The 24,548-nt window shown below is 39.8% G+C and overlaps 2 protein-coding genes across 2 annotated transcripts; one reads left to right on the top strand and one right to left on the bottom strand.

Annotated features, from left to right (window-relative positions):
- Nucleotides 1–6,529: 6,529 nt before the first annotated feature.
- On the bottom strand, nucleotides 6,530–8,981 carry LOC131456960 (uncharacterized). The gene is made up of 9 exons (XM_058625686.1): nucleotides 8,716–8,981; nucleotides 8,478–8,571; nucleotides 8,244–8,311; nucleotides 7,800–8,030; nucleotides 7,649–7,690; nucleotides 7,413–7,532; nucleotides 7,236–7,292; nucleotides 7,106–7,147; nucleotides 6,530–6,775 (listed from the first exon to the last, which is right to left on the bottom strand). The coding sequence occupies exons 1-9, from the start codon at nucleotides 8,896–8,898 to the stop codon at nucleotides 6,668–6,670; spliced, it is 945 nt and encodes a 314-aa protein (XP_058481669.1). The 5' UTR covers nucleotides 8,899–8,981; the 3' UTR covers nucleotides 6,530–6,667.
- A 6,299-nt stretch (nucleotides 8,982–15,280) lies between these two features.
- klhl40b (kelch-like family member 40b) lies at nucleotides 15,281–19,680 on the top strand. The gene is made up of 6 exons (XM_058640369.1): nucleotides 15,281–16,605; nucleotides 16,859–17,019; nucleotides 17,107–17,214; nucleotides 17,308–17,493; nucleotides 17,644–17,796; nucleotides 19,320–19,680. The coding sequence occupies exons 1-6, from the start codon at nucleotides 15,481–15,483 to the stop codon at nucleotides 19,429–19,431; spliced, it is 1,845 nt and encodes a 614-aa protein (XP_058496352.1). The 5' UTR covers nucleotides 15,281–15,480; the 3' UTR covers nucleotides 19,432–19,680.
- Nucleotides 19,681–24,548: the final 4,868 nt, after the last annotated feature.

The following is a 24,548-nucleotide window of genomic DNA, read 5'->3' as shown; positions in this document are numbered from 1 at the left end:
AAAGCTGAGCTGACTTCACCAGTTTCACAATGTTTTAAAGTGTCAACATCACTTCTTAACATTGGTGTCCCTTTGCTATGAATCCTAACCCTGTTCAACAATTCCGCAAACGCACTGTCTTTTTGCCTGATTACTTCTGTTAAATGCACAACTGAAAACAAAGACCACAAGTCAATATTCAAATCCTCCACATACAGGGGTTTTCCTCTTACTGGAGGTAACTGGTAAAAATCTCCGACAGCAATGACACAAATGTTTCCAAATGGGAGGTTACCACTCTGTTTCATTTGCCGTAATCTACCGTGAATATATGCCAAAAGATTGGCATTTACCATTGAGATTTCATCTATTATCAAAATTTTCAAATCAGTGAACTTTGCACGGAGAGAATTGATCTTTTCTTCACCTAGTGGACTGTACGGTAAGCGTACATCAACTCCAATACTGAATGTGTGGTGAATTGTTGCTGCATTCAGATTGTATGCAGCAATACCTGTTGGTGCAGTTATTAAAACACTCACATTGTCAGGATTACTGCACAACGGTGATAATAACCTCATTGACTCGTACTGAATAGCTTTGATTAAATGACTTTTACCAGTTCCAGCACCACCTGTAATAAAGACATGTAGAGGAGGTGGATTTTTCCCTGAACACTTATCTAAACACCACTGCCGAGTTTGATAAAAAACACGCATCTGTGTATCATTCAAAGACCTAACCAATGACAAGCCATCACTCCTACACATTACATTGTTCATTTTTTCCAAATGTTGTACCTGTTCACGATTAACAGCTAAATCTGGAATATGCTCCTGCTGATCGACCTCTGCTTCCTGTCTCTCTGCCATTTCCTCCACAGCCTCTAAACGTTCCAACTCCTGTTCTGGACACAATTGACACCACGCATCTTCTTCCACACCATCTAAATTAATCCTATTTTGAATATCGTCTAACATGTCTGCATCAACTTCAAACCTGCTCCTATTATCATCAACCACTGTTTTTACTTGATGTACAGATCCGTCACACAACACAACATTACCATTGTTATAAAACTGTTGGAATGTTTCAAAACCCTCTGGTTTTAACTGCTCATCAACACGATATGGCATGAACAACTGTAATCTACTCAAATGAAACAATTCTGGATTTTTTGTTACTGAGAACCGAGCATAACGCACTACAGCAGGTTCTGTTCTGACTCTCTTTGTAACAAAACCACAATTGTTGCTCAACGCAATTTTTGTTTTACAGTTTTCATTTTTACTTAATACCCGATACTCTGAAGCAAATGTTGCAATACACATGTCATTAAATATGCTATCATTGGGCCTGTTCTTATACCTGTCAACCAAACTGGTCATCCACATCTCTTCTGTGTTAATATCATTTGTAGCTGCCCTTTGTTTTAACACATTTAAAGGCAAACTCATCTTTACTACATTCTCCCCTGTTGGTACAAACATGACCTTCCTAGAACACTCCTTCAAATGCATATTAGTCAACCTATAAACTGCTTCCTGAGCACACACATCCCTGTTGTGTAAATAAACACCACCTAGTTTTTTTAGAGCCTCTTTAGCACTAACATTACCATCTTTAGCTGCTTCCCTTTGGGCATTTGATAATAACAAACCCATTTCCTTTTCTGCCTTTGAAATGTATGAAATGATATACACAACACATGCATAGGCATCCACCACATACTGAATGTCCAAGTTTGCATTCCAACACTTCAAAAGTTGCTTATTATACTGATTAACCCAAGCCTCTTTCACCTGCCTCTTTAACACTACTTTGGTACCTGTAGTCGTTCGATTGAATGCATCTTCAAATGCTTCCTGAGTTACATTTAAAGTTTCAAACAACTGCTCCACTGTATCAAAGCTCTGATTTTCATCCGACAGTGCTTCCTTAATTTTTGCCAAAATTTCATGAGCCCTTACTTTACGCGCCTTCCTTTCTTCAAAATCACGCTCTTTACATTTAAGGCACACAGTCTCTGTTGAATCAGTTTTTTCACAATTACATTTTTCTATCTCCTCATCAACTTTAACACGACTAATAAATGTTTGTGCAGATGCTGGCCTCGGAAAATTAAAACGGCACACTGTGTTTTTCTTTTTACATGTTTTAGAGTGGCGCTTTGAATGCACCTGCACAGATGACACAATGTCCAATAATGTGTCATCATCAGAGGGTAGTTCACTTGTAACATATTGGTCAATAAACTCAACTACCTCTTCATCTGAGTTTTGGTCAATTAAGGGAGCATTCTCAATCCAAAACAGGCAATGTACATGTGGAGACCCGCGCTGCTGAAATTCAACACGATAAAAATAGTCCTTAATTTTACCTATAGGGTTTGAGGGAGACATAAGGACTTCCCTCAAAAAACAATGCCATCGAAAATCAAACATTCTAGCTGCAGTTACAGGATTACGACGCAACAACTCACATTTGTCTGCCCACTGTAACTCCTCAGCTGTCTGTTCTCTCCCTTCCTGTTTCAAAATACTACCGAGTAAGTTTGTCCAGCGCATGTCTGCTGCAGAAAATGAACAAAACCAAGTGGGTACACCAAGCTGACGCACACATGCAAGTAAATCACGCTGCGCTGCCTGCCAAAATGAAGGAGTGCCTCTAATAGGCTTAAGGAAACGATAACCATCATCAAACTCTAACAACTTCCTTAAAGACTCCTCATTATTCACCACATCTCTAACTCTTTTAGGAACATGACTTCCTTTGCCTTTCCTCAAAGCTATAGACACATTCGACACAACCTGCTCCAACTCTGACATGTACTGTGCAAAAAAAATATACTCCACATTCTGGGCAAACCTGCCATCAGCATGAAGAATGCGGTTATTGAAATAGCGCGACAATGTCAACCGATGCTCTCTATTGTCATGAAACACAGAATGTCCCTGTGGAAACAACACTGGAAAACATTTAGCTTCATTCTCACGATTAGAAAGTAACTTCACAGGACTGTTACCTTCTGCTGGAGCCACATTAAAAACACCCTCATAATACTGATCAAGTGTTTCCTGACCAATATCTACAGGCATGAGACAAGTGTCCTGAAACATACAATGTTGCTGCCTGTCATGCAACAGTTCATCCTCACCTTCATCCACCTTGGCAGGTGTTTCATCCTTTCCAACACAAACATCACTATCCTGTACTACACTCTCATTCTCTTGTTCGCGACAAAAGTCATTCAGCCAGTCTTCATTAAAATCAACATCTTTATAGTACATGTTATTCTGTTTCAAATACGACAAAGCCTGCCTTATACGCATTGTATCAACATACTGATACTCATAATGTCCTTTATACGTTAGCTTACGCTTGAGTTTCACACGCAACAAAGACCCCTCCATGTTTGAGCGAGGAAGCAAATTATTTGTCTCCACAATATTTGCTGGGACACACGTCACTGGTCCATGAACACCGTTTTGTCCTCCTTTAGGCAATGCCAACACTTTCATAAATGGAATGTGCAACGCTATCAAATGTTGCTCTAAACTGTTCAAACAAGCCAATTCAGGAGGAACATCATGAACATCTAAATTATTAACAACACACTCAGGAGGAATTTGTTTATTATTTATTTTGGAATGACACGTACGACAAATCCACAACTGACCTCTAGGTGACTGTAACAACTGGCATGGACTTACACAAATCTCATTGCATGTATGCAAATATTTATCTGAAATACATTTGTCTGCAATTAACGCCATGTCGTCACTGTTATTATAATTGCTTCTTTTACAGCTCAAAACCTGATATTGAAACAACAACCTTTGACACACACAGCACACAAAATCTGGTCCATCTTTAACTTTACACAAAAATTGCTGTATTACAAAATCAAAATCTGCTGGCTTGTTTTTTAACTGCTGCCTTTTCACTTTGTTGACTGCTTTAACACGCAACTGGATCTCTGGATCACTTTGATACTTTTTTTTGCTCAGCTCTTTTTTTTTCTGTCTATGTGTTAAATCACTTGTATATTGTACTTTGCTTTTGGCTTTCAAACTCTCTCTATACTCAACATCTTGCTTATACTTCATTTTACTCACTGTTTTAACCATCTCCCTGTGATGAATATCTTGCTTATATTTTTTTATGCTAAAGGCTTTAACCATCTCCCTGTGCCTAACATCTTGCTTGTATTTTATTTTGCTACCTGTTTTAACCAGCTCCCTGTGCCTAACATCTTGCTTGTATTTTATTTTGCTACCTGTTTTAACCACCTCCCTGTGCCTAACATCTTGCTTGTATTTTATTTTGCTACCTGTTTTAACCACCTCCCTGTGCCTAACATCTTGCTTATATTTGATTTTGCTATCTGCTTTAACCATCTCCCTATGCCTAACATTTTGTTTGTACTTTTGTACACTACTCTGATTACATTTGTATCTAACCATTGCATCTTCATGATATCTACGTTTAGACCTTTCTTGACGTTTCAGCTTCTGTAACACATTTTCTTTATATTTAATTGTATTTTGATAGAAAACTTTCTTTTTCAAATACTTTGAAAAACAATAGTTTGTGTTTGTGGCAGTTGTCTCTACCTCTACATCACAGTGTTGTCTAAGATTGTAGCCTGTTGTAGCCTCACCTACTTTGCAGTAACCATAACAAAACTGTGACTGTGGCTGATGAACACAAACAACAGTCTCATAGTGGTTACCATTGACATTATCTAAGTACACTGCCTGACTGGAAAACTGCCTATTCTTACAACTATATTCAAGCCAGCGATCACCAATGTAAGTGAAAATGGAAACTCCTAAACAATCTGCTGCTGCTTGAATCTCAACCTCTGTCGCCCAACTGCCGACATAACGCATCCTTGACTTACTGACATAATCTGACACTGACGAGAACTCACTTCTCAAAATGCTGTCATAAGCTACAGCATTGTCTTCTAATTGTTTAACTACAGCTAATCTAATTTTCCTGTGATTCTTTTGTGAACCACAAACAGCTTGACTGACTGATCTAAAAAAACAGTTGCCATCACCAACTATTGTGTCCTTTTTGCACGGAGCCCCCAACACACCAACTATTGAAAACACATCGTCGACTTTCTCTGACTCAACATGTAATTTGTCACATAAAGTTCGAGCTACATCATTACGAACAGGGTTAAACACCAACTCCTTAACTGTAACCTCACTAACAAATGCTACATCTGAATCAACTGGGTCACTCCTTTTAAACCTCTTTGAGGTACGAGTAGGCATTGTAGTAGCCTTGCGCTTTGCACCAATCTTCCCTGAAGATGACTGGCTAGCACCACCATCTACTTTCACAGTGACACGAACACCAGCAATCTCAAACAACTTCTGTGTCCCTCTGAATCCTGCAGCAAAACAGCTAACATGCTGAATCAAGTGTTCAAGACTACTAAAATACACAACAACACTCTTTCCGTTGGGATGCACCATCCCATCTGCACTGCGTGCATGAGAGTCAACAACAGCAAACCGTTCCCCTTCCCTAATAATCCCACAAGTACGGGATAACAATGTGAAAAAGCATGTGTCATATTCCATACACATCTTTTCCAAACCGTCCTTGAGAGTTGTGCACACACCTGCATCAATAAACTCTCCCTCAACCACATTGACATCCCCAGTCACAAAGTCACCATACTCAAAATCATAACTATGGCCATCTTTATCTAACTGCTTTGGTAACTCTGGAATACACGGGATAGTGTGCCCACCACAAATCAAGTTATTGTCACGCAAAGATGTGTAAATCTTGTCACCACAAACAACAGCCTTGTCCAGATGTCTCGTTTGCCAAGAAAACACACTCTTGGTCTTATGCATTGCCATGGCAGCCAAACTTACTGCCATACACTGTACACCTCTATATTTAAAACGCTGATCCCCCTGATGAAAGGATCCCCTCACAGAACGCACCCCAAAACTTCGCGGCACAGTATCAAAGCACCCAAAAGAAATGGAACCCTCACTGTCTGTATCAGAGATCACTGTGACCTCATCTACACATGCCCCAACAGACCCTGAACCTTGGGCTAGTGGCAAAGTATCAGTCCACCCAAAAGAAATGGAACCCTCACTGTCTGTATCAGAGACCACTATGATCTCCTCTTCACCTGAACTAACAGACCCAGCATCAAACGTTACCGGCAAAGTATCAACATTAGCAGCGACCTTACTTTGGATGAGGTCTGGGGAGCTGTGCAGAGGGGGACAGTCTTCAATGGTCACAGGTGATGGTCCACTCATCACCTCCACAACATCTGCAGCTGCAACCTGCTACAAAACACACTGAATGTTAGACTCACCATGACTTCACAATAACTTCATCACTATGTTACAACTGCCACAATGTTTGAGCACTATCAACACTAACTAAATTCTTTATAAAATCATAATCTAAATAAAGACAAACCTGCTGAGAAGTACGCCTCTTCTTGAAGACAATGCGTCTGCGGGGACGCTCCACAGGGACCTCCTGATGAAAAAAAAACAATCAATCTTGTTACACATTGTAACACAGCTGTATCTGTACATTTATAACAGCCCGGACTTGTGATACTTTTCAGGGAATCAAATATTGGAAAATTCAACATTTGCATATGCAAGTCAATCTTGACCATAAACTACTAATATAAACAGTGAAATTTGTTTAACAGAATACATTTATATACATTCACACAATCTGCCCTTACCTCCACAGCCTTGGGCACTCCAGGCCAATCCCCCACTTCCACCTTAGACAAAAACAAAAAAGAACACAGCAAACACATTAACTGTATGCCCTTCCACAATTTACTGCCCAACACCAGAAATAAAATGTAACACGCTCAACCAGCTGGTTCCCACAGCCCTTCCAACTTACAGTATGAAAAAACAAAAAAGAACACAGCAAACACATTAACTGTATGCCCTTCCACAATTTACTGCCCAACACCAGAAATAAAATGTAACACGCTCAACCAGCTGGTTCCCACAGCCCTTCCAACTTACAGTATGAATAAAATAACAAGGTGTTGCATAATCCATTCATAAAATTATACAACTTTCACACAATGTGCACTTACCGACACAGCCTTGGGAAGTTCAGGCCACTCCTCCACCTTCACCTTAGAAAAAAAAACAGCAAACAAATTACTTCCATGTTCTTACACAATTTACTGCCAAACACTAGAAAACAAATACAACGTCTCAAACCTTCTGTTTCCCACAGCTCTTCTTTGGAGCAAAAGGGCTCCTAGGACGCTTGACCCCCTAAAAGAATAATAACAAAATGCTTAAATTGCAACAACTTCAAATAATGACATCAGTCTTGACAGTTCATTTTTCCAAATTGAATCATTGGCTAATAAACACTCTTTGCATGCACATTACCGTTGGTCCCTTGGCAGAAGTACTGGGCTCCTTCTGATCAAGATTGCCCGGACGGACACTGTCCATCATCTCCAACATTGGTGGGCTGAACCACACAGGAGTGAGAGGGATGTAACAATCCTTGTGAGACAAAAAAGAAAGAATTTTAGTAACAACTTCCGTTGAGAGAACATACAGATAGATACATCAATCAATAAACATAGATATCAAAAGGTGAATTAAAAAACAAAACATACCCTGAGCTGAACCTTCCCTCCCTTAGGGGGCGAGCTGCTCCCCTGTAATGAAAAATATAATTTTATACATGTACATTTTGACCATTTGTGCAGTGAATTGCATGGAAATGTTTCTGTTCCTCCTAAAACACAAAGTGTGCAACTCATTTACCATCCTGCGTGGTTCAACCACCTTCCAATCCAATGGGTTGTGCAACGGACGTGGAGAGCGGGCCTCTCCAACCACAACCAACCTCGGAGCCAGACGAGGAGCAGGAGCAGGAACAGCTGGCAACATGCTACGCGACTCCTCCTGTGCAACAGCCATCGCTAGCTCCAGACTGGATTTGTCGCATAGCAATGTCACCAGCGTCCTCATCCCAGATCCATCACTCAGGTGCACCTGCAAAAAAATTAGATCAAACTCAAATTAACAACACTGTCAATACTGTTGCTAATCTGCAAAACAAACTTTGTCAGATCAACTTATTAATAATAATAATGATGATAATAATAATAACACATTTCATTTATACAGTGCTTTAACAAACTCTGAAAAAAAACTAGTATATATGTAAAGGTAAGAAAGGACAATAAACAAATCATTTCCACTTACCCCATCCCAACTCCACAGGTCACGCTGGCTGAGAGGAAAGAACTCTGCAATAGAGTAGTACCTCACACCTAAACAAACAAATATAATGTTTGTTTAAATAAAATAAAATCTGTTTGCATCATATTAATTTAAAAATATTCTGAATGTGACAGAAATTATCTTTCTCCATATGCCATAAAAGCCAATGACACGTACAACTTGAATTAGACTGAACTAAATATTTTTTGGCCATACCCTTGCGTGCAGCCACACGGTGAAACTCCTGGCGAAAAAGTTCCTGCAAGTCCTGATCCACGTTCCGGCGCGGAGGGAAGTCCAGGACAAACAACTATAACAACACATAACATTATTTAAAAACAAGCAATATAATAATCACAAACATGCATTGAAATAAAAAGAAATGATCTACAACAGCCTATAAAGCCACATTCATTATGATTGGAAAGACGTGAACATATTAAAATAATCTTGCCTTCGGCCACCGAGACAAGGCACTGGTGAGAAGCTCCTCAAAGTCCACTGCAGCCTGATCCAAAGTCCCCTTAGTCAAGTTGTTGCTGGGTGCAAGAACACAAACAAGGTCAGGTGTCCTGGGAAGGACTGCACTCACCATCTCAGTCCTCAGGTCCTTGGCGTCAGCCCCTGGCGTTGACATGAGACCAAAAGAAAGCTGCTTGTGCGAAATCTTCACATGGCCATCAACAATGGCGCGCAGGTGGGAATCACCGACAAAAAGAACAAACTATAACAAATAGAAAAGATTTATTTAAGAACATTAATAACTACGCCTCACATAAATAATTATGTTTGTAAATTCAAAATCAATACCTTCTTGTCAAGTGACTCGGCTGGGATGATCATCTTGTGACTCCTGCCAGTCAGGGGTGAAACTGGCCAGGTGCTCACACGGTGGCGACGACCAGTACCACGACCTAGTTAAAAAGACAAAACATTAAAATAGAAGAACACATCACCCAAATACATTGTGCACGTACAAAATACATTAAAGACACTGAACATGACCGCATGCACTCTCCAAAGAATTTAAAGAAAACAGGTGAACACATACGTGAGGGACCACGTGTTGGTGGTGGGAAGCAAGTGGTGGAGACCAGAGGCGCAGATGCCACCACTGCTGCCAGGCGTTCCTCCATGCTCTTCTTGGTCGCGATGGAACGGTTGTGCTTCTTCAGGCGAGGCATCTTCACCTAACCAATAGAAATACAAAAACTCACACAGAAACAGTAAAATATATACCAGAAATCAGTTGTATTAAATGAACGAAATAATTTAAACCAATTCCTGTTCCTCTGTAACTTTGTGACGTCCCTGGAAATTCAATCCACTGTAAAAAAAAAAAAAAAAAACACATACAATTGTAAAAAGCACAATTACAACATCACTCCCTTTACTCCCTTTTGTGAGATTCCCATACAAGCACTCAAACACACAGTTACAGACTGTTACACTTCCAGCATGTTGTTATTGTTCCTCATAATATGATCATAACTGTGTTGGATTACTATATCGACTGTACTTTAATAATAATTTATGGTTATAAAGCTTAGTATAAATATAGGACTTAATAACAATTACTTTTAACTGGCTACTGCCTAGGTGCAGTACCCAGAGTGAGTGTTTCCAGGGATTCCAAAATGTTTTTCTCATGCTGTAATAAGCCACTGTGTGTTTCAGAACGTTATGTGACTTGATTATCATTAGCTAGGTAACTCAGTATTGTTGTTTTAAAAAGCAAATGTTACACATATCCAAACCTGTATTCAATCAGAAGCTCGTATTATAAGCTGTAAGGGGAGCAATATGAATAACAAACCAGCCTGATGTGCAGGTCAATTGCTAAGCTGTTAAGGGCCTTAAGCATAATTGGTCAAGGTAAAGGGAACAATGACAAAGCTGATGTGCTTTAATAATGTGCGAATGACGCAGCTTTGTCTATGAAGCATTGACTGTGATGCTAATAATTTGGTAACTCCCTGAACACATCATCCTCATTCAGTTCAACAAGCGGAACCTATCTCTACACACACCATTTAAAAGTAGACAAGCTTTGTCTACTTTTGAGGCAATTCCCAACACTTACCTGACACCCCCCCCAAACACAGTCAGTACAGTTTTGCGAAATTCTCACACAAACAATCAAACAACCACAGTCCCACACTGTTTCACCTTGTACACGTTCTTATTGTTCCTAATAATATGATCATGAATCTGCTGGTTTACTGTACCAACTGTACTTACTAATTTACAGCCATAATATACTATTTTTAATAAACTTACTAAACAACAGTTACAGCCAGAGTGAGTGTTTTCACACATACTGGTGGTATACAGTAATATGTTGTTTTGATTTCTGGTCGTTGTTTTCACCCTGATCCACAAACACCACAGCACTGGCAGAACTTCATGTTTCCAGGACAACTAACCCGGAAAAAAATGCATGTGACATCATGATTACATGACCACCGATTGTCAAAATAAGTTTCAGACGTAATGCTACGCCTTAAAAACAGATTGTCACCCACGAGATCCTCGCTCGTGGGCTATAGAAAAGTCTACAGCTGTGGAATGGAATAACTAGTTCTTTTGGTGTGTGACTGTGGTGGACTCAAATGAAACTTGGGCATGATGGGTAACATCACTGCCCCTGCCCAAGGACTATGCTCTATGCAGAGCATAAAATACATCCATGCGACACGGCAAAAATATTGTTCAAACATAAAAACTGAAACAAAAACCGACAAAAACACACATCCCACAAACTGTATTTATGATACAAATAATGAGACTTATTGAAATTACTCCCGTCTGCTTTGAACCGTGTATAAAGACAAACTGCATCTAACATGTTAACAATTTGTACAGCCATGCTAGATGCAAACAAAGACAAGGTCACCAGAAAGCAAAAACAGTGATTACATTCTTTTAAATTAATCTGTTCATTGGCATCGTTCTCTCTGGCCATGTAAACAAAGAGCTATGTGAACTGATATGCCAACAGCACTTACCTAAAATTATCCGCTGGTTCTGCTGATGAAGTCCAGTACACACAAAGATGAAAGACCTTTTAACCGTTGAAGAGACTTTGAAAAAGATGAAATTCGCTGAAGTGCAGTCCACTGAAAGCCAAGGCCAAGTAGAACCATGTGCTGTGTAAAAACTACACAACTGAAGGGCACTGTCCTAACAGAGCTGAGTTTTACCAGACAGACGTGGTAATAGACCAATCACAGACAAGTTAGGGGAAAAGAGGCGTGGTTTAAAATGCACCAATCAAAAACTGGTTATAAGAATTGAACACAAGTGTAAGTCATTTCCAGTCTGTAGCATTTATTGTCATGACTTTTTTTCCTCCAAATGTGAAAATAAGAAAATCATTTTCCAATTCCTTTACTTTAGCATGGTTTTCATTTGTGACCGGCCAAAACAAAACCAGCAACTACTTGATGATCAGACTCCTATGGTTATCTATAAAACAAAACAAACTATACTCATTCTCACTTCATTGCTTAATATTTGTATATTGTTTCCATTTCCAGATTGTCTACTTGATTATTGTATTATTTTATTTAATATTTTATTTCATTCCATCTCATTGCCTATTTACCTGTTTATTTATATCCTTATCTTATGACTTGTTTCCACTGCTGTATAACTATTTTTCTTTGCATGGAGCATTTAGACGACAAAAAAATTCACCCAAGGAAAATAAAGTGTTCTGATTCTGATTGGCCCACAAAAAGTTGGGTTTTTTTCATGCTGGACACTGTATTTAATAGTCCACTGTGCGTTTCGAAACATTATGGCTACATTATTATTAGCAAGCTCAGTAATGTTGTTTTAAAACAATGTTACACACATTGAAACTTGTGTTCAGTCACAACACTGCATTACAACCTGTAACAGGAGCATGTGAGCATCTGCTGTTCATATGAATAACAAACCAACCTGATGTGCAGGGCGGCTCACAGGTAAAGGGAACAATGGCAAAGCTGATGTGCTTGAATAATGTGTGAAAAACACAGCTTTGTATATAAAGCATTGACTGTGATGCTAATGATTCAGAAACTCTCTGAACACATCATCCTCAATCAGCTCATTCAGCAACAGACTGAACCAGCACACCAACAATGACACACTTTAATGTATTTTTTATGATATTAGAAATTTGTATCGATATTTGATCCTTCTAACTATGATTATACTACATATCTTGTTTCCCATTTTTATGACAAATATACTCATGTTTTATTTCACTTTAGTTTTTTCTATGAAAATCCTCTGGGGTCTCTTCATAGAACCATTGGGATCCCAAGACCGTCAGGACGAACAAGGTTAGGTGAAGGGTGCCAATGGGGAGGGGTTAAGATTGTGTGTTGTAGGCGTTGGTGGCAGATATTGACGCCTTCAGAACAAAGGTAGGGAGATGACATCTTTGAAATAGTCAAATGTGACTCGCGTAGCGACGTGGACGCACGGCGACTCGCGATGCATCAAGCTCGAACCCGTCAATTACCGCTTGCGGTACTAGTTCTAATTGTTTTATTAGGGATTTTATCAGCCAACAGATTCACAGTTAAGATAACTTGACAAAAGTTACTTACCATTCTGGAGGAGTCCTCAATCTGGACCAGGTCAAACCAATCATCTTGAATCACCTTGCCGCATTTTATATACGAGCAAGCTGCACGTGGCCACTTTTCGGCGTCTGACGTCACGCGGGTAGTTTTGTTTTCTATTTTTAAACAGTTTCTGTCCTTTTCGCGTCTTTTTTCGTTCTGCGGCTCGTTTATGCGGTTTCTCTTAGAAACATTGGTGCTAAACCTGACAGGGTAACGGCACTGAACGGACGTGGACTGGAGGAAGAGAGAGCACTCAGAGCAGAGGAGGAAGCTGCGTCATCAGCTGATTGATAACACCTGCGTAAAGACGATCAAGTATGTTGTACGTCACCAGTCAATCTTCTTCTTCTTCTTCTTCTTAAGTTTGGCAGGCTAGACGCAGCTATGGCGTATTGCTGCCCCTACTGGTTGTTATTGAGACCTACATGAAATCCTTTTGTACAATCTTGTTTTGTGAAGATAATCCACCGATGTTTTTGTTTTAACCCAAGAATCCAGATTTAAAAGCGTGCTCATACTGAAAACAGTTTTCCCTTCTGCTCCAAGTTTCCTGAAGAGATTCCTTCTTTGACTGGAGTATAGTTTGCACTGGAGAAGAAGATGTTTTACTGTCTCGCTGTCTCCACACTCACATTTGCCATCAGGATGCTTACCAATCAGAGCCAGCCCACTCCTCCGCCCACAGTGTCCAAGCCTCAATCTTGAGATAACTACTGAGTCTTTTCTACTATACCTAAAAGTGTACTTGTCTTTATTTACTGTTTCCTGCATTGAAAAGTATGCCCTTCCCGTCCTTTCCTTCTCCCAGGATTTTTGCCACTTCTCTTTTAGAGACCTGTTTATTCTTTCTGAATACTCTTGTGCCCCATATTGAAATTCATTTGCACTCTTTCCTCCTTTACCGCCTTCTTCGCCGTCTCATCTGCCTCCTCATTCCCTTCCACACCCGTATGCGCCAGAACCCAAATAAACCCCACCTCATACCCTTCATTGTGTATTCTGAACAAGGTCTGTAAAATGTCTACTACGAAATCAGGTCTGAACTTGGATTGAGCTTCTTTTATTGTAGTTAAAGCTGCTGCTGAGTCACTGCAGATGATTGAATTTCCTCGTTTATTGTCCTCAACCCATCTTAACACCCATAGAACTGTCACCATTTCTAATGTGAAGACTGACATATGTCAGAAATATCTGAAATTCTAAACCTTTTTTGTATCTGATTTCAGGAATGCTGATAACAACTGCCACTTTTCCACTCTCATAATCCTTTGACCCATCTGTATAAATTTGTAGGTGGTCTCCCCAATTTAGTTGCAACCAAACTTTTACCTCCTTTACTATACTCTCTGACAGTCTTGATTTACTTTCAGTTAAAAGCTTTAGGTCAACAACGGGATCTGGAATCAACCATGATGGAACAGCTGGACGGCATACTGGCGGACATACACTAAAACCCATAATTCCAATTTCCTGCACCTCAGACACCAGTCACTCAATCAGTCTCCCTTTTTATATGCTCTATCCACAAAATATTCACATTTCCCTCCTTTACCTCCATGATTTCATTCATGTTTATGTTTATTTAATTGGTCATTCCAATAAGGTTGCTTAATTTTATAATATTTCTTAACATGTGGGATACATGTGATCACAAAGGTAATCATAACAATGATAAACATTATTGTGTGTATTTTGTCATTTTACTAAATTGTCCAGGACCTCAAGAAGAGCTTTATGGGACATTTCAGATGAAATGCCTTTTAACATGAGGTATATTTATAATTTTTTTGGACCATGATGCATGCAACATTAAGAATCTTTAAAAAAGGACTTCCCATGGTTATTAACTCCTTTGTCCAAAATTACTTTTGGTGGAATATCGTCCTTATTAGCATAGTCTCTTAAATCTGCAACTCGGCTATTAATGTTACCACAAATATAAAAAGAATCCACATCAGAGGAATAAATCAGAGGATGATATAAAATATAATAATGATACATTAAACTGTTTTCTTAATCCTCTCTTTACTGTACTTTGTTATTTTGGGAGAAAAACAATAAAAACCCCTTGAATCTAATAATAATGATTGTTTTATTTTTAGTAGTCTTTTTTCAATGAACAACTTAATGCTCCAGAGGAAATGAATGGTGTGGTGCGAGGCCTTTAATGCTATCTGGTGGTGACATTGCATATTGCAGCCAGCTGGACACCACTCACGTCACCCTCCACTTCCAAGCATGTGTCAGCTGTCTGAGCGTGGGTGGGTCGTACTGGGGAGTGGGGAGGTGTGGGGTTGGAGGTGGGACAGGGAGACTGAATCATGGATATTGCATTTCATGTCCCAGAGAGAAGCCCATAGCTTTACACAGAGCACTCGGTCTATAAATAACCCAGCAGTTGGAGCTCAGTTGAAGGGTCTGGACAGCTGAGGGAATGGGCTGCCCTCGGGTTGAGCCAGTGTCAGATAATAGCAGACTGACTGTGACTCTAAATCCTCTTTCCAGGCTAGAAACCAGAACTACTGCTAGAAGGAAGATCCACTTTTTTGTTGGTTTGCAGCCCCTAAAAGGCTCTCCACACTTGCCTGCCAGTAATTATGGCTTTGCCTACGAATTCCATAGACGAGCCCAGGATCTACCAGCAGACGCTGCTTCAGGACGGCCTGTATGACCTACTGGAGAATGACAAGCTGGTTGACTGTGTGCTGAAGATCAAAGACAAGGAGTTCCCCTGCCACCGGCTGGTCCTGTGCGCCTGCAGCGCGTACTTCCGTGCTATCTTTCTGTCAGACCTCGATGAAAGCAAGAAGAGAGAGATTGTCCTGGAGGATGTGGAGCCGGGGGTCATGGGGCTGATCCTCAAGTACCTGTACACCTCCAAAATCAATGTCACAGAGCAAAACGTCCAGGACATCTTTGCAGTGGCTAATATGTACCAGATCCCGTCAATTTTCACTGTATGTGTCTCTTTCCTTCAAAAGCGCCTGAGCCTTAGTAACTGTCTGGCTGTCTTCAGACTTGGCCTGATGCTGGACTGTCCCAGGTTGGCTGTCTCTGCCAGAAACTTTGCCTGTGAACGATTCCAGCTCATCTCCAGAGACGAGGACTTCCTCAACCTGCTCCCCAGTGAGCTGGCGGCCATTTTAACAAATGACAACCTGAATGTAGAGAAAGAAGAGGTCGTGTTCGAAGCTCTGATGAACTGGGTGTCCCAGGACACAGAGAACAGAGAGAAGGAGCTGCCAGGTTTGCTGGACTGCGTTCGTTTGCGTCTGGTCACTGAGAATTACCTGAAAGAAAAGGTGGAGAAACACAAACTGATCTCCTCAAACCCCGAGTTACAGGAGAAACTCCAGCTGGTTAAAGATGCTCAGGCTGGGAAAATGCCTGAGGTTAAAAAAAGCAAGAAGGAAAGTGGTGGAGCAGACAAAGATGGCGAGGCAGAGGTTAACGAGGAGGAGGAAGAAGGTCTTCTACCGAGCATACTGAACGATAACCTGAGATTTGGCATGTTCGCCAGGGATTTAATACTGATGGTGAACGACACAGGGGCCGTGGCCTACGACCCGTCAGAGAACGACTGCTTTGTAGCATCACTTTCCAACCAGGTCCCCAAGAACCACATCAGCCTGGTCACCAAGGAGAACCAGATCTTTGTGGCAGGAGGATTATTCTTTGATGAGCAGAACAAGGAGGATCCACTGTGCTCCTACTTCCTGCAGGTACGAGAAGCTCTAAGTTTGACAGAAACAGATTTACAGTAGTAAACAAAAGAATGTGTTCAAACCCCAAAGGTGTTTTTAATTAAACTAGAAAACAAAACTGTAGATTAAACTGTATTTGGAGGAACAACAAACATCACACTTAAATTGCGGAAGTGCGTAGCTAGTTCTAGTTTCGTATCTAGTTTAAGAAAAGTGCATGGATGTTTGTTTAAATACACACATAAAATGTCTGACTGCTGTGCCTCCTCAGTATGACCCGGTCACTGCCGATTGGCTGGGGATGCCTCCTGTCCCGTCTCCCCGCTTCCTGTTTGGGCTGGCAGAGGCAGAGAACTGCATCTTTGTGCTGGGAGGGAAGGAGCTGAAGGATCAGGAGCACACACTGGACTCAGTTCTGGTCTATGACCGAGAGTAAGTGCAGGACTGACTTCAAACCTTAGCGTGAACAAATACACTGTTGTTGTTGGGACTGTATCCTGAATGAATTCCATTTTACAGATCTTTTAAATGGGGTGAATCGGAACCAATTCCTTATCCGGTCTATGGACATGCAACAATATCCCTCAATGGTATTGTCTACGTGATTGGAGGAAAGGGGGACAACAAGTAAGCATAGAGCGTGATGAAAAACATTTAATATTCATCCAGAGTATTAAGGTATTAAGGAAGGTGAACCTGAGGTGTCTCCCTTATGAACAGGAGCTGTCTATTGAAGATGTGTGCATATGATGCCAAGAGATTTGAGTGGAAGGAGCTTCCACCCATGAAGACCGCACGCTCTTTGTTTGGAGCCACCGTTCATAATAACAAAATATACGTGGCAGCAGGAGTCACCGACGATGGCCTGACAGACTCTGTGGAGGTGTACGATATCGCTACCAACAAGTGAGTCCACCAATCACAGTGGATGTTGTCATTCTGAATTAAGTTTCTACTTCCTGTAGTGCAGGAACATCATATTGGATAAATAAAGCAAAGTATCTCTCCTGATCTACCGGACTCTGTGTACAATACCTCTACATATGTGTTTTTCAGGTGGTCAGACTTCACAGTGTTTCCTCAGGAGCGCAGCTCTCTGAACCTGGTGTCTTTAGCCGGTCGTCTCTACGCTTTGGGAGGTTTTGCCATGTTTCCTGTGGAGGACAGCGAAAGTGACTTTGTTCCCAAAGAGATGAACGACGTCTGGAGGTGGGTCACAAGTCACACACAACTCTTTCAGTACAGACAATAATGCACTCAGTGCACTGATGTACATCACATAAAAGGGGGTATTTTAGAGCGAGTGATTCTGAAGACTGCGTCGGGTCGCAGGAGATTGCCCAACCTTTCGGTTAACCCTCAGGCTTCACTTTAATATACTACGCTTTTAAGTCGACATGGACGTCACACAGACTAAATGATGGCCAGTTAAAGAGGGAACATTTGGGCACAAATGTTCATTATGAAGCCTAAGGGTTAAGATTTATACATGCAATCACGTTGTAATTCAGTTACCAAACATCTCTTGGAAATAATTTGTTTACCAATTTAAAATGATATTACATGTTAGATATATGGTTGTAAATGAGTTGCTATGTTATGCAAAAACATGCTCTTGCCACATCTTATATTGGGATTTTGGGTCACAGTAGTTTGCCATCTTTAAAAAGTGGTTTTGAGGGAGATTTTATCTGAACCAGAAAATCACCAGCTCCTCTCTGGTGAAAGTGCATGTTCAACACAAATCCAGCTATGTTACTATTTCATTGTTAAGTCACCTTTTTTAAGGCAGCTCAAACAACTTAACAGAGCCCCTAAAATCCAGGAAAGTGCCACAAATGAACTTATTATCTTATTAGGACTTTATAAATGTGTGGTTTAGGGAGCGCACTAACATGCTGCTTTTAAAGTCACACACACACTGAAATGTTGTGATCTGGTGCAGAAATGATGTATAAAGCAATGAAAGCACTACTAGAGAGCACTTTACAAATAATGGATGGATGGAGCATTTAAAGAGATTATGTTGCTGATTTATTTATTGATTGTTCAACTGTTTAACAGTTTATTGATTTATTTAGGCACTGAGTGGAGAGTCATATTGTAAATATCGTGGAAATGGGGAGTTTTTTTATGTTTACTTTAGTAGGAATTCATAAATATATATTTCTTCCTGCTCTTTTTTAAGCAATGTTTCTTTATTTGTTCTCCTTTTCTGTGTTTTCTCATTCAGCATTAATAAATCCAAGCAGACAAATAAACACTCTCCATAGAAAATTGTGCTTTCCCTCTTAATCGGTCAGTGTTTGAGCACCACAGAGGATGCATTTTTCCCCCTGCAACCAAATATTCTTCTGTAACTTGTATTATTAACAAATCTTTCTAACTGATCTTCTCTCCACAGATGACAAAAATCACATCATAACTGTGAACTAAAGCAACGGACGCATGTTTTCAATCTCACTTAAGAAAGAAATCCACAGTTTAGAAGGTTATTATCCCTGTGGTCAACAAACAACAGGCAGAGAATGTCATTTTTATGCAGATGTGTTGAATTTGTTTCCAGAAAATAGCTTTGAAAATAAAAAAATATTGTTAAAATATATAACTGTTTTGTAACAGGACAAAGAAATGTCCCAGATCATGTTTGAATTGACAGGAAATGGTGATGAACTGCACAGTAAGACTGTAAATTAAATGTCCAAATAATTTCCTGTCCACCTTTATGTCAGGTATAACGAGACCGAGCAGAAGTGGGACGGGATCCTCAGAGACATCCAGTACGCTTCAGGGGCCACGATTCTGGGGGTCCGCCTCAACACCCTGCGTCTCACCAAGATGTAAAACCACTGTCCACAGTTCGAGGACAAATGCAGTCACAGTCACGTCCTACATAAGCACATGTGTTATTTTTGATTGTACAACCACTTGTGAGTCTGGACTAATGACAGTTTTGGTTTGTTTTTTAAAAAAAATCAAAAACATTTTTATATGTATTTCATCGATTGACTCTGTTTGTCAAATTGTAAACAATATGAAGTTGGCTGACTTTTTTTTGCACTAAATGAAATAAAATGTACATGTTTAACACCATCAACATGGACAGTGTGCATCTTCCAACAGGTGGCAGCAAAGTCTATAATGTATGTGCTTCAGTTCAAACGCAGGTACACAAAAACACAAACACACACAAGCCTGCATGTGCAATAATATATCTATATACGGTTTAATATTGAAATGATGTTTATTATGCTCTGCTGTGTTACAGATGGTAGACACTAGTCAATAGTACAATTAAAAGACAGAAAATACAGTCTAATGTTATTAGCACCTCTAGAGACTATTGTCCTTGCACTGTTTTTTTTATTTTAATACAGCTGAACTCGACAACTACCGCTTTACACATGGCCTTTGTACACCAGAGTTAACTAAGACATAGTGTTTACATTATAAAGTACACATTATGACGTCTTTAAACACAACTGTAAAATGAGTAAGAGTATGTATGGGGGAGATGCAGCGGGTACGTGGATAATACAGTTACACCTTTACCTTTACCTTTAAAAAAGGGGGGGGGGGGCAGTTATCCAATCATTCACTTGCAACATCACTTGTTTTTCTAATTTCTTTTGTCAACTTTTGACAAAATATATGGTCAAATAATTTAACACAAGCTTAATCAGATGGTTACATTATTTAAATGGGGTGTAAAAAGACCAGAGCGCTTCACTTCTACTTTAGCGGTTAATTAAATGACGTTAAATGTTATTACCCCCTCTCTAAATAAGGGTATGCTCCGCTTATCCTTATTTACTGAAGGTAAATTGGAGGACTGTGTAAACAACACTAATAGAAGAGCTGAAACAATTACTCGATTATTAAAGTCAACTATTTTGATAATCAGTTTAAAGCTTTTTTCATTATTAAAACAAGATTTCTGATTGTTTTAGCTTCTTAAATGTGAATATTTTCTAGTTTTTTTGCTCCATAAAACAAAGAAATGATTAAAAACTCAATCATTTTGGTTTGGGGACAAAACAAGACATTTGAGAACATCATCAATTCCAGGTTTGACGAACACTGATCAACATTGTTATGGACCAAGCGATTACTCGATTAATCGAGAAAATAATCGATAGACTAATTATGAAGATTATGAAAATAACCCTTAGTTGCAGCTCTAACTAATAGTAACAAAAAATGATGTCCAACTCAAACTACATGTTTTACCTTAATATGATACCAAATTCACAACATGATTAATGTTCAAAGCTCTAGTTTTTACACTCCATCCAATAATAATTTCATTAACAAACACCTTTTTTTTCCAGGTTTGGGGCGTCATTCATTTACAGTAAGATACAGTAAAATAAAATAAAATAAAAAAAACAATCTTTCACATTCTTTACGTGAACAATTTCTCTGAAACTTAAGTAATGAGATTCAGAGTCGTTCCCTCTTTAAGGCTCCAGAATAAAAAAAATGCTTTTGGATACAAACTTCTGCTCTGGCAGCGAAACCCCCAAAATGACCAAAAAAAGCAAATCCCACGAACACAATCTAGTTGAAAACAACTTGCCGTTCTCTCTTCTCTCTTTGGGGTGCAGTATAAAACGCACAGTCAGTATGTTGCTGTCTCGGCACCCACTTAATCACCAAAACCCCCTCGTTTAAGATCAAGAGGAGGTCCACCTTTGTCTAATCTAATACAAGCCTTTGGCTGCTAGGAGACTTTGGCTAATTAAAAGACATAAAACCTGCCTGCCTAGAATGCAGGACGCCTAAATGCCACGCAGACATGTCCTTTTACTTTTACAATTTCATCTTTATAACACCGAATAGTGTTTTTCTTTTTGGGGGGATTTGGGTGTTGTACGGCTCACAAATGTGTCCAGAACAAAGGATTAACATTTAGATTTTTGCTTTCAAGGGTAGATTTGGACGAATACATTTGCCACATTTTTGTTAGATACATCAAAAAAAAGGTGCATTATCAGCTCACAGTCAGTGACCTCCAAAATGACAAATACGATGCCGTTTGAGCAGCTGATTAATACTGCATCATTTGGTTTGGAAGTGCATGAATTAGAGATATTGTAGCATAACGTTCTCCTGATCAGCTACGAGCACTACTTTTTGCAGTATTAAACAAACGGAGGTTTGTCTTTGATTGAAATGTTGAACCAAACGAACACCAGCAACAACGTTTGTCTATAATCTTTTATAAACCACTACGTGTATAATACCAGCGGAATTATAAAGTGCACACAATAATTGTGCTTTTTTCTTTCTTTTTTTTGGCAACCAACACAATAGCACATTGTCTCGTAGCATCCTTCAGTAGGAGCAAACTGGTCGGACCGAAGATTTCCCTCTTAATGATGGCCGTGATCGGGGAACAAATCAAGCAGAAACAGATGCAGCTGCACTGAATGCACCCTCGGGGGAGGAGTCACAAATACTTATTAAAAGAGGAGCACTGTGCAAAGGCAGGTACGCTAGTTTAGCAGCACGGCGTAACATAACTGCTCACCGCCGAGTTGTCCCCAGAGTGCAGGATGTTGTTACACCACAGCAAATGATCCACTAAAAGTTATTCTAGGAGACAAAGCACAGGTGAGGTCTCGGTCAGCCACTAACCGTGACTTCTGAGACAAACAATCGGTATGTTTTGTTAACATTTTCCAAGCATACATTTAAATTTAAAATGAATTTCCCACCGAGACTCAAACTGCTTTCAAAATTCCATACGTGTCGCCATTATGGGCTAGTGTGGCGATCAAAGTGCATATATCAGTAGTACGAACTACTATCCCTTCTCCTTTACCGTCAGCTACGTCGGTCAGACAGAAAACATTAAAATCCCTCCAAGCATAAGGCAAACATACCATTACCACAGTATTTCAGTATCGTCTCTCGGGCTAGTGCTTCTCACAACAATTAAGTGGTAAAAAAGTGGGTTCTTTTAGTCATAATTTATCATTATTTCCAACGATCATTATGGATGGAACAGCCTTTATGTGAGTGTGACGTTGTTGTCCTCGTCCGACAAGACCAAACCTCAGATGGGTATAAAATGTTGACGGTTAGTTCCTCATAAACTGCGGCTCGATTCTCACTGACCTTGAAGCTCGCTGTCCGGTAAGGCTAAATTAGATTCATCACATACAACAATTCAACAGCTGTAGACTTCTCTTTTAAAAGGGCAGTTTGACTGGACCCTGGGAAACGAGAAAAAAAAGAGGAAGCAGCAAATCAAAAATACACAACATGTGTTTGACACATGAGGAAAACACAAAACGTACCATTGTCAAATATTATCCGATGCGGCCCGATCCATTTAGCCATGGCAGTTTAAGAAGTACATGTACATGGGATGGGCTATAATAATATATAAGGTGCTTAAATGTCGAGTTAAATAAAAACAATGAATGGCTTATTTACAAGAGCTTAATCCACAATTTTCCAATTTTGTTCGCATCAGCCGAGACACACATGGGGGCACATTCAACTGATTCTCCAATGTAAACATTAGGAATTAATCACAAGATAGAAACACATTTCGACAATATTTACAGGTTAATGCTACACGAAAGGTAGGCGAGCTAGAGATAAAGTGAGCAGGAGTGCATCCATAGTGCACAAAGTCTTTTTCCGAATAAGAATTAAAATGGCAGGTTTTGAGAAGTAGTTTGACATTTTAAAGTTTTAAATGTCTCTTTGCTTTCTTGTTGAGAGTCGAGTTACCGTTTAATGTGAGATACGGCTAGCAGCTCGTTAAATAGCTTAGCATAATTGCATGGACCAATTGCATGGACCAAGATAGACAGACATCAACAACAACAACAACAAAAAACAGCTAACTAGGAGGCTAGTTTTGACATGTGATGAACGCAGAAAGCAGAAGTTCCAGAAAATGTGGCTTTTGCTGACATTTGTGTTCCCACATGCAGACAATTTCAGGAACATCCGAGTTTCAGTGAATGTCTGAATGCAGTCAACATGATATTCAGTTCAATACAATACATCCGTTGGCAGTTAACTCTCTTATGACCATCATGATAATCAGGCACCTGGATTTATTTCTGATTTTATGGCTGTAAATGTTCAGTGAGTGAGTGTTTCTGCCCCTTTTATCAAGACAGCTTTCACTTTTTTTGATATCTGGCAGTTATTCAACCGTTCAGGAATTTACGGTACGGAGAAGCTGACGTCGCAAATGTGTGACGCGCTAGTGAATCTTGTCTGTGATTGGATGGAGGGTTAATCCATACAAAAAAACAAAAGGGTCAAAGAGACGATATTTGGAGACCCAAATTAAACTAGCATTGTGCGGGCCCTTAGTTACGAGGCGACCGAGCAAAGCTACAGGGCACTACCTCTTTCGCAGCGAATCGTCGAAATTCGCTAAAATGACGACAGGTAGACAGCAAATTCAAAATGGCCGACTTCCTGTTGAGTTTTGGCCATGGTGCCAATAGACTTTTTTGTTCGCCTTGGGCTGTGACATGTTTCCACCAAGTTCCGTGAAATTTGGTGCAACCTTTGAACTAACGTTTCACCTTAGGGGGCACTACTGGGCCAATTTGCACTACTTTTACATATTACCCCTGTTTTATAAACATTTTTCGCCATTTTAGTGCCTCAAAAAATGCAAAATGTATTCCAGGAATTGCAAAAAAGGTCTCAAGAGAACCAGGTCGTTGTTTCCAGCTTAACATGTAGACTGGAAACTTTGTCAAATCACTTTTTTTGTTTTCACAGATTCACAGAAAAACAGTACCATGATGCAAATAGCTTGAGGAGATATTGCAGTTGGAGTTTGCATTTCCAGGTTCGAACAGAGTAAACCAGCCGTTTCCTGTCTTTATAAGCTAATCTAATATGTATCCTACTAATTAATGGACAAGTATGAGAATCGCATTAACCGTGTCATGTAATCTCTCTCTGCAAGAAAGCAA

This window comes from Solea solea, chromosome 1 (assembly GCF_958295425.1).
Source record: "Solea solea chromosome 1, fSolSol10.1, whole genome shotgun sequence".
Classification (NCBI taxonomy): domain Eukaryota; kingdom Metazoa; phylum Chordata; class Actinopteri; order Pleuronectiformes; family Soleidae; genus Solea; species Solea solea.
This window is presented reverse-complemented; position numbering and strand designations above follow the sequence as displayed.